At 58.1% G+C, this 13,688-nt stretch overlaps 1 protein-coding gene across 1 annotated transcript; it reads left to right on the top strand.

Moving 5' to 3' along the window:
- Window positions 1-514: 514 nt before the first annotated feature.
- Window positions 515-12,049, top strand: FAM110D (family with sequence similarity 110 member D). Its single transcript, XM_067543369.1, has 4 exons — window positions 515-547; window positions 4,020-4,252; window positions 7,984-8,211; window positions 10,517-12,049. The coding sequence occupies exon 4, from the start codon at window positions 10,629-10,631 to the stop codon at window positions 11,748-11,750; it is 1,122 nt and encodes a 373-aa protein (XP_067399470.1). The 5' UTR covers window positions 515-547; window positions 4,020-4,252; window positions 7,984-8,211; window positions 10,517-10,628; the 3' UTR covers window positions 11,751-12,049.
- Window positions 12,050-13,688: the final 1,639 nt, after the last annotated feature.

Genomic DNA, 13,688 nt, shown 5'->3' with positions numbered 1-13,688 from the left:
AAGACCACTGGATTCTGACTTCTCTCATTGACTTCCTGACTGATATTTGCCAGAGCCGTTGCTCTGGGTGGCAGCCCCCAGAAGCTATTCTGGATTCAGTTACTGCAGGTTTGTAACGTGCGAAGCGATCCTTTGCTGGAAGGCCCTTAAGAAGGGCAGAACGTTGCTCTCCAGAGCCTCGCTTTTTCCTATTGCTGCATGAGCACCAATAAAAATAGCCCTGCAGGATGAGCATTCGGACGTCTTGTATTTTCTTAGTCAGGGAAGGCTCCTGCCATTCCCCATGGGTGGCGTCGTTAGCAGCAAAAGTTATTGAAGCTCAGCCAGGGCTAGTCCCTGTGTGCCCTCCCGATGGCACTTAGATCGCCTCCCTCCCTTTCCTGGTAGCTGAGCTGCTGAACGATCTGTGCAGCTGCCTCTGTCACTTTCCCTGCTGGAAGCAAAGGTCTGACTGCAAATATTTTTCTCACCCAGACCTCCCCCGTTGCACCTTTATTAGTTCAGATGGGCTCAGCCAAGACTTCCACCCCCGTGATGTTGTGCTGGGGTAAGTCAAAGTGAAATCTATCCCCTTAAGAGTTCGCTAGGGCCCTGATTTAGCAAGACTCCTGAGCCTGTGGGATTCAGCAGGTGTGGGGGCGCATTGGCTTCAAACTATGAGGCTGAATTTGGGCCCAATACTCCAGAAGGACCCCTGGATCCTTGCAGGAGTTGCCTGCTGAGGTTGGAGGTTGTCTTTGGATCACTCAGTGCTGAGAACTTGAACCATCTCTAGCCCTCTAGGGCCCGGTGCAGGCTGGGAACAAAATCACCCTAGCTACAGCGGTATCTGAGCAGGACTGGAACTAGCCAAGTTCTGGCTTACTTTGCTTGAGCAGGGGTGGCTGGGCTGGCATTTTTATCTGCCGGCTGTGTTGTTAAACCATGCTGTAGGCGGGTGATGATGGAGTCAGCGGAGTGTGGTTCTCCGAAGATACCCCAGCCCTCCCTAGTCAGGGAAAGCAGCTCGAACTATGCCAGCATCCCTGGCTTGGTCTGCCGTAAACCTCCCACCAGTGCTACCGCTGTCCTGCTGGCGCCGTGCTGGCTGCTGCTACATTTGCCGCTACGTCAGTTGAACTCGCGGTAGCGCTGCAGCAGGATTAAAGCACGGTTTGAGCCTGTCCACAGTGCAAGACCCTGCTGCCTTGGGGCTGCTCTTGGTTTTAACCAAGGCCTCAACCACCCGGCTCTTCCGTTACTGAGGTCCTTCAGGCTGGGAAGAAGCTGAGACTTGTGTACAGCAGGGGCCACAAATAATGAGGCAAAATGGAAGTAAAGTGTCCTGTAGGAAAATCCCAACCCCGAGAAGGGTTCAGAGGTAGCCTTGCCCCCCACCCACAGCTCTGAGCAGTGTGAGCTGAGGGCCTCAGTTCAGTGAGATACTGTGAAGCGAGCGAGAGGAATCCCAGCATTTCTGTTTTGACCCAGTGCACTCAGTAAAGGCACCAGGAAAGAAGCTGGACAGGTCCAAGGGGAAGAGAGCAGGACCCCTGAAATAACTGGGGGGGGGCCCAGAACTGTAGCTGTCACTGCTAATGATCTGCACTGCCGTGGCACCTGGAGGCCCTAGCCCCTTTGGGCTAGAGGCCGTGCAACCCTAGAGCAAAGAGCCGGGCACGGCCCTAACGACCTTACACTCCAAAGCTCCATCTACGCTATAGCTATGGGCTAGGCCAGCGACGCCCCGTCGTGGCGGTGCAGCCCTACTTCCAGGCGGGTTTCTGCCGGGGGAAGGACGCCACCTTCCTGAAGGGCATTAGCCATGTGGAAGGAAAGACCTCGTCTGTTCCCAGAGCTGCAGCGCTACTGGGGTTGTGTTGGCAGCGCTGGGGCAGCAGCTGTGGGTTTTTTCACCCCCGTGACCGAAGTAGCTGCACTGGCAGAACTTTCCCCTGGAGGCCAGGCCTAAGTATAAGTAAAAAACAGCAGGTGACTGCAGAAACAGCCACAGGGAACAAGCTCCCAATGAGATGGTGCTGGGGTACTGGGCCGATCCTGGCACCTGGCCGTTCTTCTGGCCAGCCAGGGGGAGCTGGGCCGATCCTTGTTCCTGGCATTGGCTCCAGCGGGCGGTGTGGGGCTGCTGTGATGCAGGAAGGAACTAATGCTGCTGAGGAAAGGTGATTGTTGGGGTATAAACAAACAACTCTGGGCTGGGGCCTGCATGGATTTCCATTTCCACTTTCCTTCTACTCACCCTTCCTCGCGGTCTGGTGGCGTGGCTTCCATCCAGCGCAGGCCGGGGGGCTGGGCCTGTAGTCACTCACTGCCTCCTGCACTGGAATGGGCTCCATTTAAAGATCTCACTTTGTATGTGTCTCTGGAGCCCCTCTGAGTCCAGGCCAGCATACGAGCAGAAGCCACTTGCTTAACGAGAGAGAGTGTGAGTGAGTGTGTAAAAACACTGTTGCAACTTTCGTTATCAACCAACCCCAGCTTTCATTATAACCTGATTAAATTGAGCACATCAGCCTGTGAAAGAAAAGTGAGGCTGCAGGGTTGGGGTCTAATGTAATAGGGCCGTGAGTGGGTTGTTCCAGGGTTAGGTCTCGCTGCTGGTGACAGGGGGAACAGAATACTACAGGCAGCTTGACAGAGCCAAGCTACAGCCCTGCAAAGGACAGAAGCTAAATGCATCCCCTGGGAGGAAGGGCGAGTTGCGGGGGCCGGAGGGGCAATGTCTCTTTGGGCTCAGTGCCTGATCACACTTTTCCATCTCTCAAATCTATGCTCCTACCTCTGTAAACGGGGGCAGGAGCTACCGAATTCAGCCTGGGCTCACATCAGAATAAGCTGAGATCAGAAAGAACAAGCTGCCCTGTGGCTGCCCCAGATCCTGTCCCAAGAAGGGGGCAGCCTGTTGTTTACAGACCTGGCCATTCTCCGTGGGGGTGGGGGGGGGGGGGGGGAGTTCCCTTGCAGAATGAGCAGCCTTCAGGCAGGTCAAAGAGCAGCTGTAAAAATAACCCCTGGCGCTCCCTCCACCTTCCGGCAATTTATAAACCTCCCCAGGAAAGACTAAAGCACGAACCCTCCATTGAGTGAGGAAGGCAAGGCTGGCCTTTAACCCTTTCGCTGCCAAGGAAACGCACCAGCAAGACTTGTGCTCCCCCTCTGCTGGGTCAGCGGCTTGTGTCTAGAATTGAAGGTCTCTCCAAACCCCTGGGCTGGGATGTGTCTGGAGTGAACTTTGACTAGGGACAGCAGGACCCATGCCTGCAAAGGGACGGTGAGCAGGGCAGTACGGGGGCTAGGGCAGAGGCCCTCATCCTTTCCAGACAACTGAACCCCCTTCAGGAAGCTGATTGGTCTTGCCTACCCCCAAGTTTCACCTCACTTAAAAACGACCTGCTTACAGAATCAGACGTAACCTCCACAAGTCACAGCACGCTGATACTGGGACAGTGTCCATTTTTATCATGGAATGAGCAAATCAATCAACGGGATATAAATATTGCACTGTGCCCTGAAGTGTAAGTACGTAAACAAGTCCGTGTAAGACATGTTAGTTTGTGCTGACTTCGCTGGTGCTTTCTGTGTGATCTGGTGTAAATCTAGGCACAGATCTAGATGCGTAGATGTACCCCTTGGAAGATGTCTGCGTACCACTGGCTTAGAGCACAGGGTCAGGGCTTATGGGTGCTAATGGGCCTAATTCACCTCTGGTGTGCTTCACTGCAATGTGTGCTGGGGCTGGGCTTGGGAGTAAATGCGGGAGATGAAGCCAGCAGAGGAGTTCTGCCACCAGCGTCCTCGTTGCGGTCCCTGCCTGCCTGGCACCTCCCGCTCCCAAGGTCCAGCCGGACACATCCGTGTCTGCCCAGCCGTGCTCAGTCCGTGTTTACCTGCTCTGCAGGGCTCCCTGGGGAAGGTGAATTATAGCTGAGCTCCTGCTGCCCGGCTGCTCCCCAGGCCTCTGAGTAATGAGGTGTAAAATGAGAAGCAGCTGGGGCCCGTATCACTTTGTCTCATTCCAGAGCCGGCGCTGGCAGGGAGAGGGCAAAGGGAAAAGCAGCTGTTTGCCGAGCGGCACCGAGCGTTATCTTCCAGCACAGCCGCAGAGACACCCCCTCCATTGGTGCACGCACCCCTCCCCCACCTCCCATCGCCCCAACTGGCAGGACAAGCGGCACACGTACAGACAAACAGCGGGGAGAGAGGCGTTCAGATGCGCAGGTGGAGTGCGCTATACAGCAGGGGAGGAAAGCAGGTAGGAAGGAGCATGGGACGTAGACTCGAGGACTGAGGCCCGGCTCCTCCGAAGTATTTGGGTGCCTCACTTCCTTTGCTGTGATGGGAATTAGGTGCTTAAAAGCCTTTGATGGTTTGGGGGTTAATGGCTGTGGGGCTTCCTGGGAACAGCCTGGGGAATGGGGCCCAGAGCACTGGTTAACCAGCCCTGTCTCTAGTGCAGTATTGGTATGTCACCGTCTGTGTTAGCAAGCAGAGGCCCCCGCTAAGATCATTGTTGTTTGTCCTCCATGGGGCTGGGTGCTAAACGTACCCCTGGCGAGAGTCCGTGCCCTGCACATCGCACAGTCTACGGGGACAAGACAGGAAGGATTGTTGCCCCGTTTTATGGGTAGGGGAAACTGAGGCCTGGAGCAATGCCGTGACTTGCCCAAGGTCACCCAGGTGTCTGTGGCAGAGTTCAGCATGGAACGCAGCTCTTCTGTGTCCCAGTCTGTGAGCCCAGCCTTCCTCTGCAGCCACTTAAATGGCCAGAGGGTTCCTGCGAATGTCAGGGTCCAACAGCCTGCGCTGCTCTGGGCAGCACATAAACAAGGCAAGACCCAGGGCCCAGACTGAAATTTGCAAGTGAGATCCACTGCGCCACAATGGACCCTCACCGGCCCTGGGCAAATGTATCCACCTCCTGTACCCTAGAGACAGCGTGGGAGAGGAGGGTGCTAGCGGGGAGGTGCAGAGGGAAAGGGAGGCAGAGTTAAAAGCAGGGGGTTGTGTTAGAAACATTTGGGATGGGGGGGAGGGGGCAAAGTCATGTCAGCCTATAGAACGTTACAGGTGATTATAGTCTCCTGCAAAGTCTGGGGGGCAGGGAGGATGGAGGATACAATGGTGCATAGAGGCCTATGAAATGTCCGGGCGGGACAACTGCCCCCCTCGTCCCATGCAAATGATGCCCCTGGTTAGGAGGGGGCAGATTGTGTGTAGCAGAGCATAAGGCAGGTGCAGGGGAAAAGCAGGGGGCGATGCACACTGGTAAGAGAGGGAGGCAGAGTTTAAGATATAGGCGGCAGGAGGGATGCGGCGTGTGTTGCATCTGTGTAGAACAAGGGAATGTGGGCATAGACCCAGGAGGGGGAGTGGAAGGGGTTAATGCAGGCTGGGGGCGGGCGGGCAGGGGTTAATGCAGGCGGGGGCGGGCGGGCAGGGGTTAATGCAGGCGGGGGCGGGCGGGCAAGGGTTAATACAGGCTGGGGGGGGGTGGGAGGAAAGGGGTTAATGCAGGCAGGGGCGGGCGGGCAAGGGTTAATGCAGGCTGGGGCGGGCAGGCAGGGGTTAATGCACTGGGAGGGGTGGCTCTCCTCTGACAGTGTATATCCAGCCTCCGGCTGGGCTGCTCAGTTCCTTGGCTCTTGGCAGGGCAGGACCAGCTGGCGCTTGACTGGAGATGCCTTAGCTGGGCTCGGTGAGTGCACCCTCTGCTCTGCCACAGCTCCCAGCCCTGCCCTGCCCTGCCCTGCCTGGCTTTACAGCCGCACCGCTCCGCAGAATTTCTGCTGTGGGGCCGGGGTGGTCCCAGGGCCCGCATTAGGGGGTCGCAAGCAGGGCAATTTCCTGGGGCTCCATGCCCCAAGGGGCCCTGCGAAGCGAAGGGGCTCGGCTGTCGGCCTCATACCCGCCTGGCAGGGCTCGGGCTTCGATTTTCTGGCCTGAGCCCCAGCGAATCTAAGAGCGGCTGGCCTGGGTGGCGCTAAGGGGGACGGCAGGGCAGTGCCAGACTCTGTGGGCTTGTCTCTGGGGATGGACCATGCCCTGCTGGGTGACTCTGGGAGCCCGGTTTGCTCCTCGCAGACCTGGAGGGCGGGTGCTGCTGTAGGGAGTTGGACTCTCATCCATGGAGGCTGGAGGCTGGTCGCTTTTGGGATCTGAGGTCGGGGCTGGCCTGTCTTTCCAAGCTGTCTCTGCAGGGCAGTGCCAGGCAGGCGGGCGTGTGTCTGTCCTGGAACGGCTTATTTATAGCGCTGTGTTTAGGAGGCAGAAGTTCAGCTCTTTTGGCTTTTTATAGCAGGGTGGGTTGTTTTTTTTCTTGCATCCTAGTGGCCCTGGGATAACACAGTTATCTAAGGTCTAGCTTCAATGCTGCCAGAATCCAAAGGGAAACCACAATCAACCTCTCCTCCATGAGCAGTGCATGTGCAGAAATGCGGGTATCTCCTGTGAGCTCCGGGGCTGAGTCAGTGTCTGAGGCTGCAGCTATGGCCAGTGAAGCATCTCAGGCCGTGCTGCTGCTGTCACAGCTCATGTGGCGTGTGTGTCTCCGTGCGGCACCTCCTGGGTTCTGTGAGCTGGCTGTGAACCTCTTGTCTCGGGGCTGGATCTTCCGAAGAGCTCAGGGCCAGGTTGTCAAGTGCTCAGCTCCTGTCTATGGCCAGTTTTTCAAGGTCACTCCATCATCAACAAGCTGAGCTCTGCTGATAATCTGGCCTTTGGTGTCCCGGCCAAATTCTAACCCTGGAAGTGTCTTTCTGCCCCTGCAGTTTCACCTGCCCAGAGTTCTTCTTCCTTTCCTACACCAGCCCTTAGCGTAGTATTGCTGTGTGCCGTTCAAGACCAGCTGTGTTCCACTCCAGAGGTGGGTGCAGTGATCCTTACCTGTCTTTACATACAGGACAGTTGTGTGGCTTAATTAATGTGTGTAAAATGCTTTAAGATCCCCACAAGGTGCTGGATCCCAGCACAGTATTATTGTAGTGGTAGGAACAATCTCATTTTGACTCAGATCTACTGTGGAACTTCTATAGGGTACACTGGGGAGAGATGGGTGACAATTTTCAACTGAAAACTTCCTGGCAAAATAGGGGGTTGCGCTGAAATAAAATTTCCCTGTGAAAAAACTATATTATTTATTTGTATTGCGATAGCATGTAAGAGGCTCAGTCAATGCACCAGGAGCCCTTTGTGCTAGGTGCTGTACAAACATAGGACAAAGACAGTCACCACCACCAAAGCTGACAATCTAAGTATAAGACGAGAGATGACAGATGAATGCAGGCAGACAGGGCAACACAAGGGAACAAAAAATGTTGATTTTTATTGCATGGGGTTTTTTTAATTGGGGAAGCTCTAAATGAAACGGTTTGAATAAATGTGTCATTTTGCTGCATGAAAATTGTCAATGGTTTGACTTTTCCTCCTAATTTGGGATGCAAGCAAATGTGGAAATAGAGGGATTCCCTGCAGGATGGAAATTCCATTTTCCCGATGGCTCTAATAACGGCTCAGGAGTTGGTCTGTCAGCTCCCCGGCTGACTTGATCTCTCCCCTGAGAGCTGGAGTTGAAATTCCTGCTCTTCCTCTGCACACAAGACGGGTCAGGGAAATGTCCTTTGGGAAGGTGACAGGGCATCCATGCCCTTCTATCATGCAACCCCTCTTTGCCTGACCAAACTGGGTACTGCCATGCCTTGGCCAGCCTCTCCCTGTGTGGCATGAAGTCTCCGTGTGAAAGTCTTACTGATCTGCAGCATGTGGGGTCTTTCCCAGGGCAGTACAGGTCAGAGGTGTGTGGTGGGATTAAAGGGCAGGACAGGCAGAGGGAAATGGGGCTCAGCTGGGGGAGGGTTTGAGTGCTGGATTCAGCATCTCAGTGGCTGCTGATCCTTTCCTTTCTAACATCACAGCATCAAACCCCAGCTGCTGCCTCTTTCTCAGCCCCGACTCTTGCTTCTCTTCTCAGACGTCTCTGTTTGTTAGTTTGGTTCCAGGGAGCACAGGGCTGGGAAATCTGACTCTGCCATAGACTTCCTGCAAGATCTCGGGCAACTTGTTTAGCTGCCCTGCGCCTCTGCTTCCCCACCTGAAAAATGTGAATGAGACCAACGTGCCTCTGGGGGATGTTGAAAAGCTTCTTTCACTCTCGTTTGTCCTGTGCTTGGAGATCCTCAGCTGAGAAGGACCAAGTGTTCACGTAACAAGTTAGCTGTGAGTGTTCCCTGTCACCCCGGCAGGCGGGCGGGGAATTGTGGGGGGAGGGCACGCAGTTGGGGTGTAGACAGGCTTTTCAATGGTGATGCCTGGGGCTGCCGTTCGGAGGGCAGGAAGGCTGGTTAACCATTAGCTTCTGATCAGTCGCTCTGCTGGCTAGAGGAGGTTCTTCTGATAAAGGAAACCATCTGCTTTGGGCATTTACAGCTTCCGTGTCTGACTCCAGGTCCCCTGCGCTATCCACTGTCAACTTCAGCACCTGATTTATTGCCCCAGTCCCACCCTGGGCCCCTCATTAGCCAGCCCATTGGGGTCAGTCCTCGCTTTGTCCGAGTCCTTCCCTGGATGGATGGTCACGCAGAAGATGAATGAGAGTCATTGTGCCCGGCGGGCTAATAAAAGCCCTCGGTTGGTCACGAGGCCAGCAGTGACCTCTGGCTGCTCCTTCTGGGCCTCCCATGAAGTAGGAATTAGTCCTGGGGCAAAGCTGGGGGAATCTGGCCCCTTTTCAGCCTTGTTGGTTGCAGGCTTGTTCTGTGGGAATTAGAGGTGGCTGGAATCTGAGCCTCCGAAGCTTCATGGTTCTGGGATTGGCCCACCTGTCCCAGGGTGAGGCTCTCTGGTTCTGCTGGGGTGGTACCTAGGAAGTCTCTCGATGGGAGCTTGTTTATGTCACAGTAGCACATGCAGGCTCTGCATCGCACACACACCCACTGGGAGCCAGTCTTGCCCCACAGAGCTGACAATCTAAATAGACAAGGCAGGCAAAGGGAAGGAGGGGACAGTGCGGCACAGAGAAAAGGGGGGAAGTGACCTGCCCGAGGTCACCCAGCAGGTGAGATCCAGGAAAAGAACCCAGGTCCCCTGCCTCCCAGTCCGGGGCGCTAGCCACTGGGCCATGCTGCCTCCCTGGGGCTGCTCGCCCTCAACAGCCACTGTGGAGTCACTGTGTCAACTGGCTGAGCCTTGGCCGGGTTAAAAAAAGCCCTTTTTGTTTTCCTTTCTGAAAAGGGAAACCCAGAAGGGAGCCCGTCCCAAGCCGGGGCTGCTCAGAAGCTGTGATTATTCTGAGCCACACGGAAAGGCGAGTGGAGCCAGAAACGCCCTTGTGGCTTTTCCACCTCCTGCCCTCTCGTTCCTCCCCTCCCCGACTGCTCCAACCTGGCTCCTCCACTGCTCCCGAAGGTAGCACTGGCAGCGTGCTGACAGCTGCAGGCTGGATGGCTGGATTGTCTTTGTTCTGCTACCATTGGGCCTGTAAAGATAAGGCTGCTGGCTCCAGTATTTTTTCCGGTTTAAGTTGCTCTTGGAAGCTCTGCAATAACCCAGGCGACTTCACAGGCTGCTCAGCGCTTTCCTCTTCCTGCAGTGATTGTTCCCCCCTAGGGCCCTGCTGCTGCTGTCTAGAAAAAAGGCCCATCTCCCGTCACCTCTCGTCCCTTTGTTGTGCGTCAGCTAGCCAGGCAGCGGGCAAGCAGGTCTGTTGTGCCAATGGGCCATGTGCCCTCCTGAAGCCAGGTGACATCCTGGCAGAGTTCAGCCCGAGAGTTCTCGTTTTCCAGTATCCTCTCTGCTGTGACGCTTCAGAGGAGCCGGGGCTGGCGGGGGGGAACTCACACCAGTCTGGAAAAGCACCATGCAGCCCAGCAGCTCTGACAAACTGCAGCCCCAGCTGTGTCCTCCAGCCGCAGCACGGGCCCCCCTCCCCTCTTGTCTGCAGCAGCTCTCTCTCCTGGCGCGTTGAGAGGGGTGGAATAAAAAAGACAATGAAGCCCTGAAGACAATGCATTCTCCTCAGCCCCAGCCTGTCACGAGTAGGTTATCCTCCATTCCCCCAGTGCCTCTCTGCCAAGATGCACCCCAAAACCCAAAACCCCAAGTCCCATTTTTGTGGGGAGATGGGGCCTGGACAGACGCCTCCCCGTCGATGCCCACAGTGCTGTGCTGCGCCAGTGAGGGGCCTGCTCCGATGGCGGATGCAGCTCAGCTGTGGGACTGAGGAGCGCTGCACCCTCCACGCACAGCCACGCACAGCAGCTGGGCAGTGGGCGGCTATAGCCCCGTGGTGCAGTGTGTGTGTGGGGGGGGGGGGCATGATGGCTCCTGCTTAGAAGGTTCTTCTCCTGGAGGAACACACGGTTGCCACATTATCCGTGTCTCCCCACAAACAGGAGACCTCCCAGCTGGTGGGACCAATTCCTTCCCCGGCCTGGGGACAGACGGCTGCAGTGCATTACCCAGGCACGGCCCTCTGGCTACGACTTTCCTCTCACTAACCCTCACTTCCCTCCTCTCCTTCCAGGGCAAGAGCTGAGCTGGTGGTGCCCGGCCGGCCCAAGAGGCCCTGTGCACACTGAGGGCACCTTCCCCACGGCCACGGAGGCCTGGCTTCTGCGGTGGGGTTCTGGGCTTTCATGCTATGGTCCCCCTCAGGGGCCCCCCGTTGCAGGTTGCTGTGCCCCGTCCCTGAAGCAGAAGCAGACAAGAACATGAGGCCTGTGTCTCCTGGAAGTAACATGTCCCCCCTGGGGCTGCTGAATCGGGGCCCGGAGTATCTCCGCAGGCAGATGGAGGTGGGGTGCGGGGGTCGCACCCCGAGTGCCGTGGAGCGGCTGGAAGCCGACAAAGCCAAGTACGTCAAAACCCAGCAAGTGATCGACAGCCGCCAGGAGCCGGTGCTCCGCAGCTGCCCCGCACGACCTTCCCCTCGCAGCAGGCGGCGCTTCACGCTCCACCAGTGCCACGAGATCTGTCAGAGCTCAGAGCTGGGCCGAGACAGCCCCAAGCTGAACGGCCCCCGGAAGCTGCCTTCCCCCCAGTCCCCCGTGGCCCGCAGGGGCGGCGGCAAGCGCCTGCTGAGGCCCGACTCACTCATCATCTACCGGCAGAAACAGGACTGCACGGCCGTCAACAAGGAGAATGCCAAGGGCTACGGCCTGGTGAGGCGGCTCTTCCAGGGGCCCCTGAGAGACAAACACCCCGGCTCCCCGCCCTCCTCCAGGGGCCTGGGAGACGGGCAGCAGGAACCGGAGCCAGGCGAGACCCCCATGGCGTGGGTGCCAGTGGAGAAGGAGGCTGCTAGACGGCAGAGCCCAGGGGGTGGCATTTTCAGCCCGAGGACGAGCCCCGGGGTGCCGCCTCCACCGGGCAGCCAGGGACACCTGCCCAGCCCCCAGCCGGGGCCAGGCCCGAAGGGCGCCAAGAGGGAGCTGGGCCGAGGCTGCTCCCTGCCCCTCTCGGAGAAGGAGAGGTTTTTCAACTACTGCGGCTTGGACCGGGACCTGGTGGAGGGGCTGGGCAGGGAGCGGTTCGGGCCGGCCGGCTGGGACGCGGCCTCCTCCTGCCTCCTGGGGAGCGTGGGCTCGGAGCCCAGCGGGCCGGGCCGCTCTAGTGGCTGCGGAGCCGGGCCGGGCACGGAGGAGCCGGGCGCACGGCTCTGCTCGACCGTCTCCATCGTCGAGCGCAACGCCCGGGTGATCCAGTGGCTCTACGGCTGCCAGAAAGCCTGGGCTATGACCAGGGAGTCCACTGTCTGAGCAGGGCCGAGTGCGGGCCAGCCATAGCGACCCCTCCCTCCTCAACAGCTGGGGGGCAGGCGATCTCCGTGCCAGCTCCAGGGCCTTCCCGCCGCTGGTCACGCCTGCCAGTCCTGCTCCAGGGGCAACCCCCATTGCCCTCAGTGGGGGCAGGAGGAAGCCTGGGGCAGGCGTCCCAGGACCCAGGCAGAGGGGGATGAAGATGCCTGAGCTTGCTCTGCCCCTGGCCTGTATGTGTGCAGCTCCCCCGGTGGGGGGGCCCACAAGTGCCTTTCTGCCCCCGTACTGCCAGTGGGTGAGGGGGGGTGGGTGAGGGGGGACTGCAGCGCAGACAAGGGGGGCCCAGCTGCTTCCAGCCCTACATGGCCTCATCCTGCTGAGCAGGGGAGGGGGTGCGGGTCACACCTCTCCGGGCCAACATGGGCAACAGAGACTTTCCTTTTCGTGATATTTTAAAACGTGCTGGTGCAATTGGGCTGGTGGGAGGGGAAGGGGGAGGGGGGGCAGGGAGGGATTGGAGCTGCTCCCCCTGGGCTGTGTCCCTGCTTCTTGTCCCCTGCCCCCTTGGTTGAGTCTCCGCCCCTCGCTGGCAGGCGAAAGGGGACACCTGAGTTTGTGAGCAGTGGGGCTGGAAGGGGAGGCAAGTTGTCCACTCCCTGCCTCCCACTGCTGCCCTTAGACTGGCCTTTTAACCCTTCCTCTGCTGCTGATCTCTCTGTCTGGCCGCCGTGGGACCTGGCTGTGCCAGGACCAGGAACCCCATCCCCCGGGCTCTAAAACTTCCTTTATTTCAAGAAATTGTGTCATGTTGCCTGGATCTGAGAAAACTCAATAAAACCGGCTGTGTTTGAAATCCTGCCGCCTGTGATCTCCCGAGGGGCCAAGCGGGCGAGGGCGTGTTGGAGTTGCAGCCCAGCCGCGTCTCTCTGGCCTCCATGGCCTCCCGCCGCGGGGCAGTCCGCAGGGGAGCGGGGCGGCACAGTGAACTGGCCAGGGCTCTGAGAGGAGGGCAGTGGGATAGACAGAGGGGAGGCGACTGGCTGACGGCTGTGAGGCGTGCTGGGCTCACGGACATGCTTGGGCTGGGGTACGCAGCATCGCCGGTTCTCCCGTCCCCCGTTCTCCTGTCGGCAGAGTTTGGCATCACTCCAGAGAGTCTGCTTTTCCGTGGCTGGTGGGCCAATTCCCTCCTGCGGCTGTGGGACGATGCCAGCAGGCCCTGCCCTCCTGAGGCCCCCTTCCAGCCCCCAACAGCAGCCTTGCCTTCAAGATCTTCTGTTATCTTGCTTCCCCCTCCCAACCCCCGCAGGGTGGAACAGGAGCAGAAGGATCCGTCCCAGCCTGGATGGCTTGGAGCCCTACGGGAACCTGCCTGTGAGCGCGCCAAGGGATGAATGGTTCATCCTTTCAGGAGCACTCAGCACCACCGCGCCCGGTGCCCTCTTTTTCCAGGTGCGGGTGGGCTTTGGCGCCGACTGCTCCAGAAGCTCGGCCGTGATGAATGGCTTCCTTTAATCTTGACGTGCTGCATGCCGGGGAAGGGGAGTCGGGTTAGTGGAGTGTTGAACGACCGACTCCTTTCATGTCCTCTGCTCTCCCCACCTGGGAGCTGGCAGGTGCCCCCCGGCTGCCTCCTGGGGGGGGGTCATACTTTCTGCTGGAGTTAGACCTCAAGGGGGGCTGCTGCTGCTAGGAATTTCCCAGCCAGCCCCACGGCTGGCTGTAGCGGAAGGCCTGTAATCTGCCGGGAGGAATGGCTAGTGGGAGAGTGGTTCTCTCCGGTGGGCCACAGAAGGGAGCCTGAGAGCGGCAGCAGCGCTTGGAGTGGAAAGAGGTGGAGAACCACGGTGGAGCCTCCGTCTCTAGGACGGTAACTGAACTGACTGCAAACCGGTCTGGTCCAAAGTCTGTTCAGTGTCTTGGGTTCTATGAGTTCGT

The sequence above is a fragment of the Emydura macquarii genome, unplaced genomic scaffold, assembly GCF_026122565.2.
Source record: "Emydura macquarii macquarii isolate MOO-44397 ecotype Brisbane River unplaced genomic scaffold, CSIRO-AGI_Emac_v2 contig_820, whole genome shotgun sequence".
Lineage (NCBI taxonomy): Eukaryota > Metazoa > Chordata > Testudines > Chelidae > Emydura > Emydura macquarii.
The sequence above is the reverse complement of the archived record's forward strand: the minus strand, read 5'-3'. Positions and strand labels throughout refer to the sequence as shown.

Excerpts from the sequence above, each read along its gene's own strand:
- FAM110D (XM_067543369.1), top strand. The coding sequence starts at position 10,629 with ATGCTATGGTCCCCCTCAGGGGCCCCCCGTTGCAGGTTGCTGTGCCCC.